The 23,658-nt window shown below is 44.9% G+C and overlaps 1 protein-coding gene across 1 annotated transcript; it reads left to right on the top strand.

Annotated features, from left to right (window-relative positions):
* Positions 1 to 21,092: 21,092 nt before the first annotated feature.
* Positions 21,093 to 22,998, top strand: LOC114894407 (cytochrome c oxidase subunit 6A1, mitochondrial). Its single transcript, XM_029221012.1, has 3 exons — positions 21,093 to 21,214; positions 21,360 to 21,502; positions 22,700 to 22,998. The coding sequence occupies exons 1-3, from the start codon at positions 21,115 to 21,117 to the stop codon at positions 22,781 to 22,783; spliced, it is 327 nt and encodes a 108-aa protein (XP_029076845.1). The 5' UTR covers positions 21,093 to 21,114; the 3' UTR covers positions 22,784 to 22,998.
* The last annotated feature ends 660 nt before the right edge of the window (positions 22,999 to 23,658 follow it).

Below are 23,658 nucleotides of genomic sequence, written 5' to 3'. Positions count from 1 at the left end.
ACGGAGAGAAGGACAGGCAAATGGATGAACAAATCAATGGATATATGAATGCATGAATGGATGAATGGATGGGTGGAGAGTTGAATGGACAGATGGGTGGAGAGTTGAATGGACAGATGGATGGATGGATGGATGGATGGATGGATATCTAGTGTCCTGGCCTTCTTGGAATTTTCCATTCTAGTAGCTTCTTCCCCATTAGAGCAACTGGGTCCACATGAGCAGGGAGTGTGGTCCAGGCCTGAGCAAGGAAGACAGATCTAGACCTTCACCTCCTGTAGCTCTGACCTTTAACCAAGTGATGATGGGACTATGTAACAGAAGGAGACCTCAGAAGCAATGGCAGAATCCCAGGCTTGCCATCTCTGTGGCTGGGGAGAGCCTACCTGTCTGGGCTACAGAGGTCTCATCTGTAAAATGCAGTGACTGGAACTTCTAGGTCAGACACCCTACAATTCTTTGAAGTGAGAACTCAGGCTAAGGCACTTAGTCCTCTTTCACCTGTGGAGACCAGCCAATTCTAATTTATTTCTTCCAGGCACCATCTCCTTCTTTACCGCCTGTTTTTTCAGGCTTTCCCCAGAATGCACTGCTTTTTAAAGCATTTTTCTTCTCCTCTTCTATCATCTCTTTTCTGTTCATCTTAATACTTCATGCTCCCAACCATGGAATGGCCATTTCTGAACATGCACTGGGGCTGCCCAATTTCCTCCCTGTCTGGGCATGTGGGTGCCTAACTGCTATTTCCTTTTTTTAATGACTGACAGGCAGCACCCAGCCCTGGAGGGGAGATGAACAGCTGGAGCTCTTGTTCTGAGAGACTCTGAATCTTGCTGGAACCAAAAAGCCCCACAGGAAGATTTTCTAAGGAAAAGAATTTTGGAACTCCTACAGTCTTAACTCCCTGGATTAGTGCCCTGTGACCAGACAATGGAGCATAGGGGAAAAAAGTTCAGCAATCTGGGCTTAGGCTTTTTCTCTGACTTTGGGCAATTCACATCTCTTTTCTGCCTCAGTTTTTTAAATCTGTAAAATGAGAGCTTGATCAGTCTATGAATGACACAAAGGGAAGCAGATTACCTGGTTCAAACCTCAGCCGAACCATTTACCAGCTACGTGACCTTGGGAATGACATTTACCTCTCTAAGCCTCAGTTTCCTCATCTGTAAAATGGGGATGGTAAAACCACCCACTTCATAGGGTTCTTGTAAGAAGTAAATGAGATAATGTGTGTACAGTGCAAAGCACAAAGTAAACACTTATTAATTGGTGGTGGCTGCTGCAATGTTAGAGAAGAGAAAGAAAGGAGCTAGCTGGCAGCAGACAGGCAGAGATATATATTTAAATTCCAGGTGTTCACACCCAATCTTACCAAGCTGAACCCTCCCCCACTCCAGAATGCCTGTGCCCTTCATACAGAGTGAAACAGACAGACATTTCAGAGATTGTGGGTGGGGATGTAAGGAAGGGTAACACTTGAGAAATATTGGACAATGCTTTTTAAAAAAATATATTTATTTATTTATTTTGGCTGCGCCAGGTCTTAGTTGCAGCATGCGGGCTTCTTAGTTGCAGCATGCATGCGGGATCAAGTTCCCCGACTAGGGATGGAACCTGGGCCCCCTGCACTGGGATTGCGGAGTCTTACCTATTGGACCACCAGGGAAGTCCCTGGACAATGCTTTTAAAGTACCTGAAAAATGAGTATTGCATTTAGCCCAATAACTCCGCTGCTGAGAAACAAGGACGTTATTTGACATCGAAGAAAAAATGTAAGTATAAAGTGCTCATCTGAGTTGTTTATAATCACAAAAACTTGGAAACAGCCGTCTTTAAGAGGGGAATGTTTGAGTGAAGGATATTTTGTAACTATTAAAATTATAGGGAATTCCCTGGCGGTCCAGTGGTTAGGACTCCGCGCTTTCACTGCCGTGGGCTGGGGTTCAATCCCTGGTCAAGGAATTAAGATCCCGCAAGCTCCGTGGCTCGAGGAAGGGGAGCAAACAAAATTAAACAACTATATTTGCAAGTCGTTTATAATAACATAGAAAAGCATATAAAAATAAGCTAATGAATAAAGGGAAAATACAAATTTACATATATAGAAGGAATGGTGTTGAAAAAAACAAAATCAACTCCCCATAGAAAATGCTGCAGGGAAGCATTCAAAGTTTATACACTAAAATGTAAACAGTAGTTATTTCTGAATCGTAGGGTTTGAGTGGTATTTATTTCTTAACTTTTCTACAAATATATCCTTTGTGTATATTTTTCCACTAGTACATTTTTCAGAGTTAAAAAAAAGAACTTTAGAAAGAAAACTATAAGGAAATAAACCAAAATGTTAACAGTGGTTGTCTTTGGATGGTATAGGGGATTATATTTTCTTTAATTAACATTGTATTTCTTTAATGAACTTTGTGTTTACTTAATGAATATTGTACTTTCTTTAATGAAAATATATTAGAATTATATATAGCTAAACTACATTTTTGTTAACTAGTTTAAAATTATGAATATAACGTGTCACATTAAAAGAAAAATTCAATCAGTACACAAAAGTATCAGGTGAAAGTAAAAGTTCTTGGACCTCTCTTTATCCCTTAGTCTCTTTCCCCAAAAGTAACTGTTACTAGTTTCATGTGTGTTCTTCCAGAAATTTTCTGTGCATATACACTTAGATATGATTATCCATTAAAAAAAAAAAATATATATATATATATATAGAGAGAGAGAGAGAGAGAGAGATTCACACAGTATAAATGATTCTGAAACGTGCTTTGTTATTCAATGCAGTATAGATTTTTGGGTATCTTTGCATGTATGATATTCTACTGCAATAACTACAAAACATTCCACTGTAATGTGACATTATAATTTATTTAATTAATTCTGACTGATGACCATCAAGGTTGATGATGAACATCAAGAGTGTTGCTAGCTTTTGCTTTTATAAACACTGCTGCAATGAACATATTTGTTTATAATATTTAACTTTTTCCCACTCATGTGACTATATCTGTAGATAGAATTTTATTTTATTATTATTATTTTTTTTGCCACACTGTGTGGCCTGTGGGATCTTAGCTCCCCAACCAGGGATCAAACCCTCGTCCTTGACAGTGAAAGTGCGGAGTCCCAACCACTGGACTGCCAGAGAATTCCCTGTAGAATAGAATTTTATTTTATTTATTTAAAAATAAATTTATTTATTTTTGGCTGTGTTGGGTCTTCGTTGCTGTGTGCCGACTTTCTCTAGTTGCGGGGAGCGGGGGCCACTCTTTGTTGTGGTACGCGGGCTTCAGTAGTTGTGGCTCGCGGGCTCTAGAGCGCAGGCTCAGTAGTTGTGGTGCACTGGCTTAGTTGCTCCACGGCATGTGGGATCTTCCCGGACCTGGGCTCGAACCGGTATCCCTGCATTGGCAGGTGGATTCTTAACCACTGCGCCACCAGGGAAGTCCCAGAATAGAATTTTAGATATGGAATTGCTGAGGCCCAATGGTTTGTGTATTTTAAATTTCAAGATATAAGGTATTTTAAAAAAAAGATAGGAGGGCTTCCCTGGTGGTGCAGTGGTTGGGAATCTGCCTGCCAATGCAGGGGACACGGGTTCAAGTCCTGGTCTGGGAAGATCCCACATGCCGCGGAGCAGCTAAGCCCGTGAGCCACAACTACTGAGCCTGCGTGTCTGGAGCCTGTGCTCCGCAACGGGAGAGGCCGTGACAGTGAGAGGCCCGCGCACCGCGACGAAGAGTGGCCCCCACTCGTTGCAACTGGAGAAAGCCCTCGCACAGAAACGAAGACCCACCACAGCCAAAAATAAATAAATAAATTAAAAAAAAAAAGAAGATATTGCCATCCAGCAACATAAATAGATATATACATTTATAATATTTAAATATATTTAAATATTATATAAATATATAATGTATTTATATAATGTATAATATATAATGGATTTATAAAATATGAAATATACATTATATAAATATATGTATGTTTATATACATATATATTTATACAAATTTAAATATATATACTATGTGTATATAAAACACATGAAGAGAAAAGACAAATGGAAGAAAACCACAATATGTTAAGTAGTGCCAAAAGTGTTTGTGCAGTATAAGTATGCAAAATAAACAAAAACAAAACCGAAAAACTTTGTGCAGAAATAAATCATCAAAGGCTATATACCTAAATATTAAAAGTGACTTTCTTTGTGTGGGATCATGGGTAGTTTTATTTCAGTGTTTTACACAGAATATAAATTTCTTTTCTAATCAGAAAACAGTTTCACAGATATTATGAAAAGTACCTCTTTTTTAATTACAAAAGGCAATACATAGTCATTGAACTAAGTCAAAAATAAAGAAATGTGTCAGAAAAAATGTTAATAATGTCCTTCTCCTCACGTCCAAATTCATTCCCTGAGGTTAACAATGTTGAAGGCCTGGTGAGAATACTTCCATACTCCTTTTCTAGAGCAGGTTATTTTTACACCGGAAAAGAAAGAATGAATAAAAGACCTTAAAAAAAATTTTTTTTTTCAAATTAGGACCTCCACTGCCCTTTTGCAGACCATCCCCTCCCTACCACCCACTCTGCCAAACTGTGCGCCCTCTTTCCACGTCCAAACTTGCCTTCAAAGAAACCCACTTGGGGTCCAGCTCCCCAGGGGCACCTGCGCCTCTGCCTTGGTGCAGCCCCAGGCCCGCCGGGCCCGGGCCTGGGAGAGTCAGGCTCCCCGCGCTGGGCGGAGAGGGGCTGGGCCCAGCCGGCCCAGGGCAGCCGGCGAGGCCTCCCTCCCACGTGGGTGGAGCCTGTGCCCGGCCTCCCTCCCGCCCGCTTTCTCTAGGAGTAATTAAGAGTGAAATCCTCCTCCTGGTGACCCCGGTGCTCCTGGCCCGGGCTGATTTACACATGAAAGGTCTACGGAGGGCCTGGGCTTTCTCCTTTTCACGTTCACAATGAGGCGCGGCCTATAAATAAAACCTCTCTGAGAAACGAGAGGCTTCAAAAATGTCTTTGTGTGTGTGTGTGTGTGTGTGTGTGTGTGTGTGTGTGTGTGTGAGAGAGAGAGAGAGAGAGAGACACGGAGAGAGAGAGAGAGAGAGAGAGACCACAGAAACAGGAGAATGAAAAAGGGACATCCACTAAGAGTTGGTATTTTTTATTGAGTGCTTACTCTGTGCTTGGCCTCCTCACATCGCTCTTGTAAGACAGACATAATGATGCCTATTTTATAGATAAGAAACTGAGGTTCAGGGAGGGGAAGACCTGCCCCAGGTCCCACAGTGAATAAGGGGGAAAGCTTGGGCTCGGTAAGTGGGTTGAGCATGAGATACAAATGGTGTCCTAGGCCTCCATTATGATGGTTACAGGACTGTATGGATTTGTCAAAACTCATGGGACTATACACTAAAAAGGGAGAATTTTACTCTATGTAAAGCATACTGTAATAACCCTGACTTCAAAAAGGTAAAAGAAAAAAAAAACATACACCCACAAAAAAACCAAAGGCGCCCATGGGTTAAGGGTGAGGTCCCCTGGCTGCTTGGGGCTTTTCTGTACCCTTCCATCTAGCAGGGCTGTTTCCTTATACCTCTGTATCCTCATACTTCTGTATCCTCAGGCTCAGGGCCTGATATTGGAGAAATGTAGATACTAGGGAAATGTTTGCTTGCTTCAATGAATGAATGAGCTAAATAATTCTCTCTGGATCCATTTCTCCATCTACAAAATGAGAAATTGATGAAACACTAAGGCGAGCTCCTGCTAATCAGCTCAGAGGTCACCTCCTCAGGGAAGCCTTCCTAGATCCCCTCCCACTCTCAGGCTGGATCTGGTGCCTCTTCTGGGCTCTCACAGAGCCAGGTTATACTCCCATCTCTGCGCTGATCACACTGTATGTTATTTCTTGGTTCTGTGTGTCCTTCACGTGAATATTCAGGTTCTCTGCGGTAGGGCCTGTGTCTGTTTTGTACTCCCAGTGTGTGGCACATAGCAGGTGGAATGTCTGATGATTTAATGAATTAATGTATTTATTAGTTCTGGTCTGAGGTCCAAAATTGAATCATGCTGGTGTTGGCTGGAGCTGGGCAAGGGTCTAAAGCAGCAGAAACAGTCCAGGGCACAGAACCAGGAAATCCCTGTGCAGCAGAGTTGAGTTGAAAGGTCTTACTTCTAGAGCACCAAGAAAACAATCCTGCTGTGGCCTCTGCAGGAAATCTAAGACTCCTCCTGCACCAGGCAGGGGGGCCCGGGAGGAGAACAGTCAGACTCTGGAGAGTAGATGGTTTGGAGCGGGGCTCCCCTGGCACTGGGAGCTGGCAACCTGCCTGCGACTGTCTGGGGCAGGGTTTGGGGTGGGACATGTGAGGCACATGAATGTTGTCAAGTCCCAGCTCTCCTTCTTAGCTGTCGTTCCGCCTCACCAAGTCTCAGTCTCCACGTCTGTGAAATGGGCAGGGAATACCTCAACGCGTTTATTAGGAGGGCAAAGGGATATAATGAGGTCAAAATGCCTGCTATTTTGTACTGCTGAGAAAGATTTTCAACCCCCTAACATGTTTTCCCTTTTCTCCCGGACGTATTTCACCCTAATTAGAGAGGCCCCTTGTGAGTTCCTAATAATATTAACTCTTCCTAAGGTTTATTGGGTGTCTGCTGTGCATCAGGCACTGTTCTTAGTTGCTGCACATGGGATCTTCATTGCTGTGTGCGGGATCTTCATTGCAGCATGGGGATTTTTTTAGTTGCGTCATGTGGGATCTAGTTCCCTGACCAGGGATCAAGCCTGGGCCCCCTGCATTGTGAGCATGGAGTCTTAACCACTGGACCACCAGGGGAGTCCCAAATCTGTTTCACTTAATTCTTACAACTCTGGGCAGCGGGTGTTACCCCCTTTTTACAGGTTGGGAAACCGAGGCTCGGAGAAGGGAAGTAAAGGCTTCAAGTAAAACTACCAGCAAGGCATTCAACTGGGGCAAGAATTTCGACTTACTTGATGAAGTAACTACCCACCAGGGCATCGTGGGTAGCAAAGGAATCAGAATAAAAGCATGAAAACTTTACAAAGGGAGGAGGAGATGCCTTGCGGTGGGAGGTAAGGAGTAGAGACTAGGATGTGACTGGTTCATCTCTGGATCCTGGCACACAGTGGGCCCTCAAGAAATCTTTGGTGCTTCGTTGAAGAAATGAGGAGTGAATGAATAAATGAATGAATGAAGTGAGAGACTTGGAGCAAGGCCCCTGCTCTCTCTGGACTCAGTTTCCCATCTTTAAGTGGTTAAAGGCTAAGGTTCTCTTACCCAGAAAAATGGGCAAACGTAGACAATTTTGTACTCCATTTCCAGATGTTCACAGAACACTCTCCTGAACCCCTGCAACAGATTCCCTAGGAGAGGGTGATCCATGGAACACTGAGTAGGGAACCCCTGAATCTGAGGATCTGAGGTCCCTCTAGCTGTGATGCTAATAGCTGTAATGATAACAACAAGAGCAATAATAATAGGATTCAGAAGTTTTCAGACGCTGACTCTGGGCCAGGCACTGTTACTTCATTTAATCTCTTCACAGCCCTGTGAATAATAATGATGCAGGCATTGTCATTATCATCTCTACTTTGTAGGTGAAGAAATTGAGGCTTAGAAGGACTCATTAACTTGCTCAGGTAGCATGGCCAAGCAGTAGGGGTCCTGGTTTCCAGTTCAGCACTGTGGACACCAGACTTTCAACTCTCCCACCTCCAATCCAGGGGAGTATAAGCATATAAGCCCCATGGGGCTCTTTCAAGGCCAAAATCAAGTTGCTGTATTTGGAGAACATATCAATATAATGCTGGCAACCATTCATTCCTTCAAGCATTCATTTAATAATCATTCATGTGCCAGACACAGACTGGCTAATGGAGCCTCACAATGATCATGGTCCCTCCCCTCAAGCAGCCCCATTTATTGCATCCTTCCTCTGACACCCCCAGCACCAGATTCAGGGTGTGAGCAGCTCCATGGCAGATTCTCAGGCCCAGCTCCAGTCCCTGGAATGACTCTCTGAGGTTAGAGCTGGGAATCTGCATCTGACAAGTTTCCCGGGTTGACTCATAGACACTGAGATGTGGGAACTCCTGGATGGAGGGTGAGGTGACCTGGACAAGCAAGCAATTGTTTTTTTGTTTTTAAAATTTATTTATTTATTGGCTGCATCGGGTCTTCGTTGCTGTGCACGGGCTTTCTCTAGCTGTGGTAAGCAGGGGCTACTCTTCATTGTGGTGTGCAGGCTTCTCATTGTTGTGGCTTCTCTTGTTGCAGAGCACGGGCTCTAGGCGCGCGGGCTTCAGTAGTTGTGGCAGGTGGGCTTCAGTAGTTGTGGCTCATGGGCTCTAGAGTGCAGGCTCAGTAGTTGTGGTGCACGGGTTTAGTTAGGATCTTCCTGGACCAAGGCTCGAACCCGTGTCCCCTGCATTGGCAGGTGGATTCTTACCCACTGCGCCACCAGGGAAGTCCCAAGCAATTGTTACACAGAGAAAAGTTTTCTCTACGGATTATGGAGGTTGCCGGGGAAGGCTTCTTGGAAGAGGGCACCTTTAAGATGAGACCTGAAGGGTGAGTAGGAGTGAATAGACCAAGGGGAAGGGGAAAGAGACACAGCAAGGAAGAAGCCAGTCTCTGTCTTTAGGGAATTCAGAGGGGGAAAGGGGGGAGTTAGGGGAGAGGGGATGGAAAGTGACAGCAGCTTAGCAGAAGGATGTGCCCAGGGGGCTCTGGGAATGTGGAAAAGGTGCCTGACTCAACCTGGGGAATCAGGGGTGACTCTGCAGAGGAGGGGACTGTTTTCCAACACCCAGGCATAAACATCTGCTTCATCACATCTTGAGTGAAGAGAATGGGCGTGGAAGAGATCCAGGGCTGGTCGGAGGTGTCATCTCCCAGGACGTTATCAGCCTACTAACAGTGGGCGGAAGCCACATCATCCTCTAATCTGGATGCTGTTTTCACCTCCACTGTCAATGCTAAGCCTTTGCTTGTTTGAACTAAGTCCTTCCGTCTAGAGTCCTTAGTGCACAGTAGTAAATGGTGGAGGAGAATTCCTTTGAAATGGGACCCGGAGAACACCTGCTTAGATCCATCCAATTACAGAAGAAGCACAGGATCTCTTCCCTCTTGGAATGACCCTCCTGGACATCATTGATGACTCATATTAGGTGGATAGTAGGACTCTGGCCCTCGCCAGCCTGGATTCAAATCCTCTCCCAGGACTTCCCTGATGGTGCAGTGGTTAAGAATCCACCTGCCAATGCAGGGAACACGGGTTCGAGCCCTGGTCCGGGAAGATCCCACATGCCGCGGAGCAAATAAGCCCGTGGGCCACAACTACTGAGTCTGTGCTCTACAGCCTGCGAGCCACACCTACTGAAGCCCGAGTGCCTAAAGCCCGTGCTCCACAACAAGAGAAGCCACTGCAATGAGAAGCCCGCGCACTGCAACGAAGAGTAGCCCCCGCTTGCCACAACTAGAGAAAGCCCGTGCACAGCAGCGAAGACTCAACACAGCCAAAAATAAATAAATAAATAAACTTATTTAAAAAAAAATCTCCTCCCAGCCATTTTCTAATGACCTGTCCTCGTACTATGTTACTTGACCTTTTGATGCCTCAATTTCCTCCTCTGGCAAAGGAGGCTACTAACAGTACTTACTATCCCCAAAGTGTTATTTTGAGAATGGAATGAATTTTCCTATGAAATGCTTAGAAGAGTGCCTGGCACACAGCAGGACCTCAGAAAATGTTGCGTAGGAACTTCCCTGGTGGCGCAGTGGTTAAGAATCCGCCTGCCAATGCAGGGAACACGGGTTCGAGCCCTGGTCCGGGAAGATCCCACATGCCGTGGAGCAACTAAGCCCGCAAGCCACAACTACTGAGCCTGCCCTCTAGTGCCTGTGAGCCACAACTCTGAGCCTGCATGCCACAACTACTAGCGCCCGTGCTCCACAACAAGAGAAGCCACCACAAGGAGAGGCCCTCGCACCACAATAAAGAGTAGTCCCCGCTCCTGCAACTAGAGAAAGCCTGTGCGCAGCAACGAAGACCCAAAGCAGCCAAAAATAAATAAATAAAATAAATTTATTTTTTAAAAAGTTGGTAATTAATAAGAAACAAAAGCACAGATTATGATTTGTGCTATAAAAAAAACGACAGTGGCTATAAAGAAAGAGGAGCTCTTTTAAAGAGAGTGACCAGGGAAGGCCTCTCCAAGAAGGCTGATATTTAAGGGGAGGCATATCACATGACAAGTTGGGAGAAGAGGGTTCCAGGTAAGGGGCACAGCGTTTGCAAAGGCCCTGAGGTGGGAATGAGGTTGGCTTATTCAAGGAAAAAGAAAGCCAATACAGCTGGAGTGTGATCCTATTCTTTTTGTTGTCATCTTCCAGCTGAAGAAAGGAGGCTCAGAGAAAGAAAATGACTTGCCCAAGGGCACACAGGAAGTGCTGGCGGCAAGATTTGAACCTGGGTTCAGTTTGACCCAGGAATTTTATTTTTTCCAGCAGTGTTCAAGTTCATTCAATGTTTACAAACTTGAAAGGAGACCTAGAATCTGATGTAAACCTGGAGTCTGATGTAAGCCTGAGAATGGGCCTCCATCCCTGGTGAGGTTTAAATAGACCTCCTCTCCATCAGAGTCATTGGTGCCAATGACTGCCAACTTCACAGAAAATGTGTAATGTTGGGGTCAATGCTGTGTGCATAACTACGGGGTGGGGTGTAGGCTACAAAATAAGAAAAGAAGCGGTATCCTCACAGGCAGCAGGTGAGCCTTGTCTTCCTCCCCTGCAAAGTCTACAAATGAAAACAAGGTTATAGGTGCCATTTAAATCAGCAATGGTTCTAAAGGATGGGCCGATGGGGAACTCTTACCTTCTAATTTATTTCTGTCTGAAGTTTTTACAGTTGGCATTTTGTCAACAGAAGAGGAACAACAACAGCAAAATAATAATAAAAATCTTCAGTGAATTCCCTGGTGGTCCAGTTATTAGGACTCTGTGTTTCCACTGCAGGTAGCATGGGTTCGATCCCTGATCAGGGAACTAAGATCCGACATGCCACGCGGCCAAAAAATTAATAATAATGCAATTATACTCCAATAAAGATGTTTAAAAAATTAATAATAATAGTAAAAATAATAAAAATCTGGAACGTGAAAAAAAATTTTGAACATTTAGTATTTATTACTGTGCAGCTTGGCATGGGAAATGCAGACAGTGGGTGACTGTCTGGGTGCAGTTTAGGATGTAGCTGTGGGGCACACGAAATTGTTAGATAAACACAGAAGACATGGACTTCCCTGGTGGTCCAGTGGTTGCGACTCCGCGCTTCCAATGCAGGGGGCGCGGGTTTGATCTCTGGTCAAGGAACTCAAATCCCACATGCCGAGCCACGCGGCCAAAAATAACCCCCAAAAAACACAGGAGACATGATGTTATATTGCATGGTAGAGACCGAAAATTGTGTCAAAAATTTAAAAAGCAGAATCATTTCATTAAAAAAAAAATTAAGCACCTGGTTTGTGTCAGGCACTGGGTTTGGTGTTGGGATACAGGAGTAAGCAAGGTTGACAAGGTCCCTGCTCTCATGAAGCTCCCCAGCTACTTAGAATTTAGTGAGATGAGGAGTGGGAAGAGCATTCCTGGCAGAGGGAACAGCATGAGCAAAGGCCCTGAGGTTGGAAGGGACTTGGCATATTTCAGAAACAAAAAGATTAGCTCAGAGGATGACTGAGGTGTCCTTAGTGAAAATGGTAGCAATAGGCAGTGACTGTATATCCTTCAGGACCTTGAAGGTCAGAGTGAGGTGCTGGGTTTTAACCTCAGGGAACAGGAAGCCATTGAAGGCTTGCAGAGGTCTAGTCAGACTTGCCCTTTAGAAGAATCACCGTAGCTGCCCTGTGGAGAAAAGATTGAAGGCGGTGAAGCTATAAGGAGATGGACCAACCCTCAGGCTAATGCAATAGTCCAGAGGAGAGAGAAGAGTGGCCATGACGAAACAGGCATGGAGAACATTAGACAGACATTTCCAAAGTAAAATCCACTTGGTGATTGACTGTGAAAATGAAAGAGAAGACAATGAGAAAGATCGACTCCTAGTTTGTTAGCTTGGGGATTGTGTGGATGGTGGCGCCATTATAAGGCCACCTACCCAATGAAAAGGGACACCTAAAATTAATGATCCAGTAGGAGAGTCAGCCATGGAGACAACCACCATCACACATGGTACAGTGAAATGAGCTAAAAGAGAGGGGCTAACAGGGCCTCTGGGGGCAGAGAGGGAGGGGGGATAGGTTCTGGCTGGGGAGCCTCAAAGGGAAAGAGATCACAATAAATGGAGCAGTTGGAAGGAGGCTGGAGGCAAGGAGGCTGGGAAGGTGGCAACATGATGCGGAGCTTGGAGAAGACCTATGTGGCTGATGCATAAAGTGGGTGGAGGTGCCCCTGGGAGGCCCTGCATGCCAATCCAAGGAGTCAGTGAAGAGAGATTACACCGTGTTCTAGAAGAGGACTTGGTCCTTCTTATAGTTTAGACAGTCACTGATCAGTGTGTGAGAGGCAGTAAAACAGGTGTTCATCTATGTACCGAATATCTCTAGAAGGATCATCAGAAATCTCTAGTATAGTAACTTTCTTTGGAGTAAAACTGGGTGGTTGGAGAACAGGGATGGGGAGGCTTTTCATTCTTTATTCTTTATTATTATTTTATAATTTGTACCATATAGATGTATGTATTCGATACTTTAATACTTAAAATAATTATGAAGGAAAAACATGTACTGGTAAAAAGCAGACTTCGGGGTCAGACAGGCATGCATTTGAATCCTGGCTCTGTCAAACTTGTCTCCAAATTTGTCAATATTTGCATCTCTGAGGCTCAGTTTTCTCTTCTGTAAAATGGGGATAATAGTAGTTCTTACTTCAAAGTGTCGTTGGAAGGATTAAATGAGATAACATATGTCAAGTGCCAGTACCACAGGAAGGCTAGGTTAAACAAATGCTGTTAGTATTAACAATTAATAATGGTAACTTAGATGGGTACACACCCCCTCCAAGGATGTCTCAGCTTGACACACGGTGGGGGAGGGGCGGGGGGAGTTGGGGAGGAGGCAGAGTCAAGGGAAGGGATTTGGAATCAGACTCAGCTGAGGTCTGCCTCTCTGAGCTACCTCTCTAAGCCACAACAACCTTTGTCTGCAAAATGGGACGCTAGCACACCTCCCTTCTAAGATCAAAGAGTTACTGGATAGGGGCAATTAGTCAACTGCCAAGAGCAGCACCCTGTGAGTTATGAGTTGTGAAGATGAAGATTTTCAGGATGGCCTCTCTCTCTCCTCCTCTGTCTCCCAGGCCCCAGGAGCCTTTCAGTCTCTCCTCTCTGCCCCCCAGTGTGGGGTGGGGTGAGGTGGGGTGAGGGGACATTCTCTAGAAAGTGAAGTTTTCTTGTTCCAATCCGGGGAAGATTCAGGAGACGTCTCAGAGGCAAGGCCTTAAGAAGGAGTCCCTGAGCCCGAGCTCCCTCTACCTCTCTCTCACGTTCCACCTCTCTCGCTCCTTCAAGACAGCCACGTTGAAGGTCGCTGGCGCGGCTCCTCTGTGGCCAGACTCGTGGGCGGCGCCCACACATGCGGAGCCTGCCACCCACAGGGAGAGTGCGGTACTGCAGGTGAGGGTACCAGAGAAGCCCCCATTCATCCAGTCACCTTTCTGTCAATTACTCAGGGCCTTTCCTGCGCCAGGCAGAAGGGGTCCCTGCCCTCATGGGGCTTACAGTCTAATGGGAAGAATACCAACAACACAAGTTCTGGTATCAACTTCACAGTCTGCTTTTTGGTGAAAGCCTTTGTTTTTATAGCACAAGTAATAAATATTCATTGTAGAAATTTTTAAAAGAAAATTAAAACCCAGACATACTTCTCTTAACACGTAAGTATAACCCTTACAGCATTTTTCCATGCACTTTACCAAAATGGAAATATACGTTTCATCATATTTCGTAGCCTGCTTTGTTGTGCTTAACAGCTTTATTGACATATACTTCACAGACCGTACACTGGTACTGTTTTTAGCTTAATGTAACAGCAGATGATTCATAATAATACAATACAAATTGCTTCTACTTGTTGAGCAAGATGCTAACTGTTTTTACACATATCATCACATTCAGTCTTCCCAACAATCTTATTAGGTGGGTACGTACTATGATTGTCCCCATTCTGCAGATGAAGAAACTGAGGCACAGAAAGGTGAAGTGATTTGTCCAGCAAAAGTAGCAGAGCCAGGATTTTAATCCAGCTTTGAGGGACTTCCCTGGTGGTGCAGTGATTAAGACTCTGTGCTCTCAATGCAGGGGCCCCCGGTTTGATCCCTGTCAGGGAACTAGATCCTACGTGCATGACTCAACTGGGTTCAAATGCCACAACAAAGGAGCCCGCCTGCTGCAACTAAAGACCTAGTGCAACCAAATAAATAAATATTTTTTAAAAATCCAGCTTTGACTGAGAAACTGAGTTCTTAACCATTTTGTTATGACTGCCCTGTGCCAGGCTGTATGGGAATTCAGAGGAATCTTAGAAAAGGGTGAGGGGAGGGGAGCTCTCCTGGAGCTCAGAGTGGAAATGAGGAGAAGGAATAGTTTTCAAACACAGTGTAGTGAACTTAAACCTTATTGGGGTCCCAGAGGGCAGGGGCACGGTGTAACCAAGAAAGGCTGCCTGTAGGAGGTGAGAACTGAGTGGGGTGCGTGCAGACACAGATGCACAACAGGGTGGGAAGGGCATTTCCAGACAGGAGAGGCCAGCCTGTACAAAGTCTCAGGTGCAAAGCTGATCACCTCTCTCCTAGCTTAAAAGCAAGTCTTCTTAGTACCCTTTGGATAAAATCCTAACTCATCATAGCCTGTAGGACTGTAGGGCTCTAAGTTCTTTTTTTATTTTTATTTTTTAACAACTTTATTGGAGTATAATTTCTTTACAATGGTGTGTTAGTCTCTGCTGTATAACAAAGTGAATCAGCTATACACATACATATATCCCCATATCTCTTTCCTCTTACGTCTCCCTCCCACCCTCCCTATCCCACCCCTCTAGGTGGTCACAAAGCACTGAGCTGATCTCCCTGTGCTACTCGGCTGCTTCCCACTAGCTATCTACTTTACATCTGGTAGTATATATAAGTCCATGCCACTCTCTCACTTCGTCCCAGCTTACCCTTTCCCCTCCCCATGTCCTCAAGTCCATTCTCTATGTCTGCAGGACTCTAAGTTCTTGCTCCTTCTCTCCCTCCACACCTCCAACGTTAAGGCACCATTTGGAATTCTGGATACAGTACCCGTATCTTTTCTCTGTGGTGATGTCTGCCTGGAAAACTCTCCCATCTCCCTTCCAACCAAAACTTGTCCTTGACTCACTCATATTTATTTGGGGGGATGGTGGCATGACTTAGATGTCATGTCCTACAAGAAGACTTCCCTGACTGCCCTTCCCTAATCCAGGACAAATGCCCTTCTGCTCTGCTTCCATAGACCTTGTTCCCCCTCCCCTAATCATGGCAATAATAATAGTTAACAAAAAATTATTGAGCACTCACTTTGTGCCAGGCACCGTGCTAAAGTCACTTGAGTTTGTTTTCTTTTTTGAATTTTATTCAATTTGTCTTTTTATACAGCAGGTTCTTATTAGTTATCTATTTTATACACATCAGTGTATACATGTCAATCCCAATCTCCCAATTCATCCCCCCACCCCCGCCACTTTCCCCCCTTGGTGTCCATATGTTTGTTCTCTACATCTGTGTCTCTATTTCTGCTCTGCAAACCGGTTCACCTGTACCATTTTTCTAGGTTCCACGTATATGCATTAACATACGATATTTGTTTTTCTGACTTACTTCACTCTGTATGACAGTCTCTAGATCCAACCACGTCTCTACAAATGACCCAATTTCTTTCCTTTTTATGGCTGAGTAATATTCCATTGTATATATGTACCACATCTTCTTTATCCAGTCGTCTGTCGATGGGCATTTAGGTTGCTTCCATGACCTGGCTATTGTAAGGGGTGCTGCAATGAACATTGGGGTGCAAGTGTCTTTTTTTTTGAATTTTATTTATTTTTTTATATAGCAGGTTCTTATTAGTTATCCATTTTATACATATTAATGTATATATGTCAATCCCAATCTCCTGCATGTGTCTTTTTTTTTTTTTTTTGCGGTACGTGGGCCTCTCACTGTTGTGGCCTCTCCTGTCGCGGATCACAGGCTCCGGACGTGCAGGCTCAGCGGCCATGGCTCATGGGCTCCGTGGCATGTGGGATCTTCCTGGACCAGGGCACGAACCCGTGTCCCCTGCATCGGCAGGCGGACTCTCAACCACTGCACCACCAGGGAAGCCCCCGCATGTGTCTTTTTGAATTATGGTTTTCTCTGGGTATATGCCCAGTAATGGGATTGCTGGGTCATATGGTAATTCTATTTTTAGTTTTTTAAGGAACCGCCATACTGTTCTCCATAGTGGCTGTATCAATTTGCATTCCCACCAACAGTGCAAGAGGATTCCCTTTTCTCCACACCCTCTCCAGCATTTGTTGTTTGTAGACTTTCTGATGATGCCCATTCTAACTGGTGTGAGGTGATACCTCATTGTAGTTTTGATTTGCATTTCTCTAATAATTAGTGATGTTGAGCAGCTTTTCATGTGTCCCTTGGCCATCTGTATGTCTTCTTTGGAGAAATGTCTATTTAGGTCTTCTGCCCTTTTTTGATTGGGTTGTTTCTTTTTTAATATTGAGCTGCATGAGCTGTTTATATATTTTGGAGATTAATCCTTTGTCCGTTGATTCATTTGCAAATATTTCCTCCCATTCTGAGGGTTGTCTTTTCGTCTTGTTTGTAATTTCCTTTGCTTGGTCACTTGAGTTATTGAAGAAGTATCACAGAGTGATTAAACGTGCAAACTTTGAGGCCAGACTTCTTGGATTTGAATCCCAGCTCAATCACTTAGAGGGTGTGAAACGTAGGCAAATGACTTCACCTCTCTTCGTGCCTCAGTTTCCTCATCTGTGAAACGGGGATAAGAATAGTAGCTGTCCCATAGGAGTGCTGTAATGACTACACTAATGCATGTGAAGGGCCCAGTACATGGTAAATGCTTAATAACTATTAGCTAATAACTATTATCCTGTTAAGTCCTTGTAATAACTCCAATTCACAAGTGAGACTCTAAGAGGTCACTTGACTTGCCCATGATTATGTAGCTAAGTAGCTGACCTGAGACTTGAACCTGATACCAAGGTTCATGCTGTACTGCCCCCCATTATAGAACTCATCACACTGGTTGTAGTAACTGTTTACTTGTCAGTCTCTCCCTCTAGACTGGGTGTTCCATGAGGTCGCTGCTGTTGCCCCAGTCCAAGGACACAGTTGAGACCCTAATTAAATTAATTAATGAGGCTAAGCATCTCAGACAAGTTATTCAGATGATGGAAGTGGTGGTCATAGCACCCCTCTAGCGTGCTTGGAAAACAGCTTCGGTGTCTTCTGCATAGTGCAGGCCACATACCCCTCTGCTCTGCTTCCATAGAACCTGTACCCCTCCCCTGATCATGGCAAAAATAATAACGAACGATAATTGAGCACTTAATTGAGACTTGGGATTAGTCTCTTGGCAGACAAATATTTATTGGTCCAGGAACTGGATGAACTCTTAGCTGGGAGAAACCACAGTAGAAGTAGCAGGCAGAATGCCCCAGATAAGCTTTCCCCCAAGCAAGCCCTGTCCTTGGCTAGGCAGCCTCCCCCAGTCTCCCTCCAATCCCCGCATCAGCAGCTGGCCCCAATATTGAGGTGCGTGCCTGCCAGCTCCCTGTTTCAAGGAAACAGAGCACCAGAGACCTTAGTGGCTTCAACATGAGTGTAAACATCACCAGCTGCCAGAGAAGATGACGTCAAATCCAGGCCTGGCTGGCCATGGCCTTGGGGAGACTCCCTGCACAGAGAAGCCAGATGCCCTGGGGTTCACTGTGAGAGGGCGCACAAGCTGGGAACTGCCAGCTCAGCACCTTGAAAACACATTTGATGGTTCCATCCATTCTCAAGGGCCCCATGACTTGAAATATTTTTCTTTCCAAACCTACTGAAGTCAGAAATTATTAGCTCTTTTTTTTTTTTTCTTGCTAATCCTTATTCAGAGCATCAGATTAGCATGAGCTTGACAGGGTGACCTCTCGGAGTTGGTGTCATTCTACCTAAAGCAAAGTCTGTATGGTTTTGAGGTTAAAAGAACTGGCTTGAGTCCCACACTGCCTGAGTCCACAACTTGCCTAATGCTTTGTGATCTTGGGCAATTTCCCTCACAACTTTGAGTCTCAGTTTCCTTATCTGAAAAATGGGGAGAATAGTATCTAGCTCACAGGATCATGGTTGGGATTAATGTATATTCAGTGAGGTCCTATCACGTGCCAAGTGGTCACACCAGTGAACAAAATATAGTCCCTGCCCCCATGGTATGTGGTGAGGAAAGGCAGACAATAAACCAATAAATATTTAATACAGCAGATGGTGGCAAGTGCCACAAAGATAGATAAGGCGCAGTAAGGAGGATAGAGTGTCAGGGCGGGGAGGAGCTATTTCACTTCAGGGTGGTCTGGGAAGGCCTTTCTGATAAGAGATGGCTTCTAAGCAGAGTCCTGAGTGAAATAAGGAAGCAATTCATGCGGCTACGGGGTGGGGGGGGAACTCTTCTAGGCAGAGATATGAGCATGTGCAAAGGTCCTGAGGCAGGGGCATGCCTGGCATGTTCAAGGAAAGGCAAGAAGGCCAATGTAGCTGGAGTGAAGTGGGCAAGGGAGCAGGTAGACTACATGATGTCAGAGAGGTGGCTGGGGGCAAGGTGTGTAGGACCTGGCAGCCCACTGTCAGGACTTCGGCATTTACTCTGAGATGGGAACCACTGAGGATTTTGAGCAGAGGAAGAAGATGATCTGACAGGTTTTCCCCTGGCTGCCACGTAAGAATAGGCTGTAGAAGGGCCAGGTAGCAGGGAGACCAGTTAGGAAGCTGTTGCAATTGCCCAGGTGAGAGATAACACCTTTGATTAAATTGGTAGCAGTAGGTGGTAAGTAGCTGTCAGATTCTGGATAGAAAATTGTGTGTGTGTGTGTGTGTGTGTGCGCGTGCGTGTGCGTGAGAGAGAGAGAGAGAGAGAGAGAGAGATCAAAGGTGATTCCAAGGTGTTAAACTTGAGGAATGGAGTGCCCATTTACTGAGGTGGAGAAGACAATTTATGTAAAGTGTTTAGCATAGATGAGGGCATGAAATAAGTGCTTAGTAAATATTAGCTATTTGTTGTATTGATGATTTTGGTTTCCTGGGCTGTCTAAACTCAGTCACCCAAAGCTTTGCAAATGCTGAGCATACCTGGCAATAACATCATAGGCATCATGCCTGAGAATGTACTGTGGGCCAAGCATACGACAGACAGAATCTTTACCTAGCACTACCACCCTGCAAGATGTATGAAAGTCCTATGAGAAAATAAACATTTGTTGAATTTTTAACATATCCTAGGCATTGGGCATTTTTCACTTAATCCTGTCTCTAACACTGAATTGTAAATTGCATGAGAGAGATCTTATAGCTCTTGCATACTACTGTGTACACCTGGCACATAGCAGTCACCGTAGTTAATATTTATTAAATGAACCATCTTATTATGGATAGAGGGTGAGTAACTTCCCCAGGTGGGGCTGTGTCTTAAATTATTGTTTGTCAGATAAAGGGATGAATAAGTGCATATTACATTCCCATTTTAGAGAAGAGGAACAGTTGGGGGCAGACCAGATTTGAACCCAGGATTTCCTGATCCTTGAGCTTGGACCCTTTCCATGGCTACACTGTGGGGCTTCACAGCCCCTCTGGCTGTGTTTGAGGATGCCTAGGGATTTGACAATCCTAATTTCACCATAACATGCAAAAACCCAGGCTACTCAGAGAAAGAAAGATCAGATTGTGAAGCTCTAGTAATATGATCCTACATTTTTGTTTTCATGAAACTGCAGGACCTTAAAGCATTCGTTTTATCTAACTTGCTCAAGGTCATACAGGCTGTGAGGGATGGAAACAAAATGTGAATCCAGCCTTACCACGCCAGAGTCCCTGTTTATTCCTCTAAGTAGAGGTTCTTAACCTGGGGCACAGGACTCTTAGGGGGTGTCCGGATGTACTTTATAGTACCTTCTTCCCCCAACATTGTGTGCTTAAACTGTGTGTGCTTAGGAGCAGCTGCATTTTTTGTGAGGAAAGGATTCATAGCTTTCATTATATCCTTAAAGGAACCTATGGTCAAAAAGTTTACTTTCATTTTATCTTATGTATCTATTTTTTAACTTTTATTTTTAAAACTGTTTTTAGATGAGTAGAAGGAAGAAAAATGACAGGAGGGGTGGGAAAGAATTGTAGAGATAAAATATAACAGATGCCAATTGTTTCCCGTTGCTATTCATTCATTCAACAAATTTGTGTAGGGCACCTGTTACTTGGCAGGTACGATTCCAGAGTCTGGGGATGCTGCAGTGGCAAAATCTTTTGACTCCCCTGATAGAACATAAACTCTGTGATGCCGACAAAATATTGTAATAATGATGATGACAATTATTATTATGTCCTGGTGCCATGAAAAAAATAGCGCAGAGTCAAAGGATAGGGAGGAGGGGAAATGGCATTTTAGATAGAGTGGTTTGTGCTCGGAACCTCCTGTTGCTGTGTACGGACTTCTACGAAGGGAGCGACCCCGGATGCCAGGGTGTCCTCCACAAACCTTTCTTTTGCGCTTAACCTCACCAGGGTGCTGACCTTAGGGAGCAGGGAGTGCACGCAGGAGTGCAGAGCGCATGCTCCCTCTAGCTTTGCGGCTCCGAGCTTTCAGGCTAGGATTCTGCGCGCCGGGAGGACAGTGCGCAGGCTCCTCGGGTTAAAAGGCGCCGCCCAATAGGAACTTCCTTTTGAGGTTCTGGCCCCGCCCCCACAGCCAACTTTTCTGTTTCCGCTTCCGGCGCTGCGGCCGTTCTGGTCGAAGATGGCGGCGGCAGCTGTACCCAGGGTTTGTGGGCTGCTAGGTCGTTCCCGGCTGCTGAGCCGGCCTATGTCGAGTGGCGCCCACGGCGAGGAGGGCTCAGGTACTGGGACTGGGTGCGCAGGGCGGGCCTCGGCCCCACTGGAGAGAAGAGCGGCGGGACTGTGACCTTGGCTTGAGGCCTTGGGGGAGGGACAGGAGACCCGGGCGTATTACCGCCAGGCCTGAGCGTCGTGCCCCCTCTGCAGCTCGCCTGTGGAAGTCCCTCACCTACTTAGTGGCGCTTCCCGGAGTGGGAGTGAGCATGCTGAACGTGTTCCTGAAGTCGCGCCACGGAGAGGAGGAGAGACCCGAGTTCGTCGCCTACCCCCATCTCCGCATCAGGTCCAAGGTACCCCTTGTAGTCTGTTCGAGTGTCTCTTCGCTTTTCATTCCAAATGCCAAGTTCTTCATTCTCTAAAAGCGTGGGTGCCGTGCGTGTAGTTTCTCATTTAATTTTCTCATTTTATTTTTTCCGGTCATATCTCACTTTCTTCTTCAAGGTCGTACAATAAGTGCCCTTCAGTTTTCCTTTCTCCGAGTCATCCCACCTTTTGCCTTCTGATACTGTTCTGAAACAGTTGTCGGTGGTACAAAACCTGGAGATTTGGGAAACTCCCTTAGACTGGCGAAGTCGGAAGGCGGTTCACCTTTCTAAAACCTGGGCATCTGGAAGCTACTAGCTGCATAATGAAGAGATTGACAGCTTCTGTTCACCTTTGTACTAGTTATCATCCCAACTATGTCATCCTTTGGCTATTGATGCAGATATAAAATTATTACCTCACTTAGCCCAGGTAGGACTGGAAAATTAAGCAGGATCCTTAGATCCAGAAAGAATTTTTGAGTCTGAGTGCCACTCCCAACCTTGTACAATAGAATTAGAAGCCGTGCAGTAAGGTTTCTTAACCTCAGTACTATTGACATTTGGGGCTGGATAATTCTCTTTGGGGTGAGGAGGGGCTGTCCTGTGAGTTATAGGATGTTTAGCAGCATCTTTGACCTCTAACCACTAGGTGCTAGTAGTATACGCTTCTCTCCCCAAGATGTCTCCATATACTGGCTTACGTCCCCACAGGGGCAGAATCATCCTGGGCTGGAAATCACTGCCCTAGAGCAATGCTTTTCAAAAGTAGCATGCAAAATAACTGAGGGTATGTTGCAGTTTCCAATCCAGAGATTTGTTTCAGGTCCAGAAATCTGCATTTAAGTAAGCATCTCTGCCCCCATACCCACCTCTACCACTTTGATGCAGGTGGTGGGAGGATTGCACTTTCAGAAACACAGCACTGATGTACAGTTACCAGCGAGAGGCTTTTGAGTAACGAACTTGAGCTTGCTTTTCATACTGTCTACTTTACGGGCTCCCCTGGAATTTATAAGAGCTCCCTTAAATTATGGGAGGGCTGAAATATGCCAGTAGTTAAAGGACTAATTTCCATTTTGTTTTTATGTATTATCTGTTACTCACCCTACTTTAGGCAGTTCGTGGTAGTGTTGTTTCTGAACTATTTTCTGGAATTGCTTAATTGACATCTTCACTCCACAGCCCTTTCCCTGGGGAGATGGTAATCATACCCTATTCCATAACCCTCACGTGAATCCGCTTCCAACTGGCTATGAAGACGAATAAAGAGAACCTGGGCCATTACCCAGTGGGGACCACAGCACTGGTTTGGACCATTACTCTGCACACATGGACCAGAAAAGTGTTCGAGACCTTAAGCTCACCTTCTTGTATCCAGTGATGACCATTATACTTGATGACCATTATACTGATCTTCCGTCCCTTTGCTTATGGCAGGAGATGGCTTAAATAAATAATTTAGTCATGAGCTGAGAGTTGCATTCTTTGGTGGTGTTTTTCCCTCAGAAATTAACATTGATGTTATTTCTATTTCTGCAGTGAAGGTCTGCGGCTGCTGTTTACGGAGTTTCAGGTCCAATTCAGGCCTTCAAATAACAATGTTTGTAACAGACCTGGCATTGGTTTCTTGTGCCTGGGGTGGGTAAAGCAGATACCACAAGTCAAGCTAATTAAGGGTCAAAACTGGGTCCTGGCAGACTTCAGGTGGCAAAGACACCAGCATTTGCTGAAGAATTCTCCCTATAGTCAGATAATTTTCTCCAAAGATGTCAAGTTCTCATCTTGGGTCATCTCTCAGCTCCCTTAAGGCTGGAAGGGTCAGAAACTTTTGGAGAAATAAAGGCAGTGTGACACATTTCTGCATATAGAACTGGCTTTATTTGTTTCTGGAATTAAAACCTTCCTGTAGCCATAGGAATTAGGAGAGATTACCATTAAAGAGCAATTAAGATTTCCTCTTCAAAATTTAAAACCTTTTAAGTAGTTGAGATAGTGGGAGCCATTTTATGGGCAGGATAAAGTCAAAATAGCATGAGGAACAATCAGAAAAAAATTATTCCCTCAGTAGCAATTATAATAACATTTGTTTTATTCTCAAGGCTCAACCAGACAGTTTTGTGGTAAGATTCAAGAGCCTATAA

The sequence above is a fragment of the Monodon monoceros genome, unplaced genomic scaffold, assembly GCF_005190385.1.
Source record: "Monodon monoceros isolate NGI ecotype Baffin Bay Population unplaced genomic scaffold, NGI_Narwhal_1 Super_Scaffold_1, whole genome shotgun sequence".
Classification (NCBI taxonomy): Eukaryota; Metazoa; Chordata; class Mammalia; order Artiodactyla; family Monodontidae; genus Monodon; species Monodon monoceros.
The sequence above is the reverse complement of the archived record's forward strand: the minus strand, read 5'-3'. Positions and strand labels throughout refer to the sequence as shown.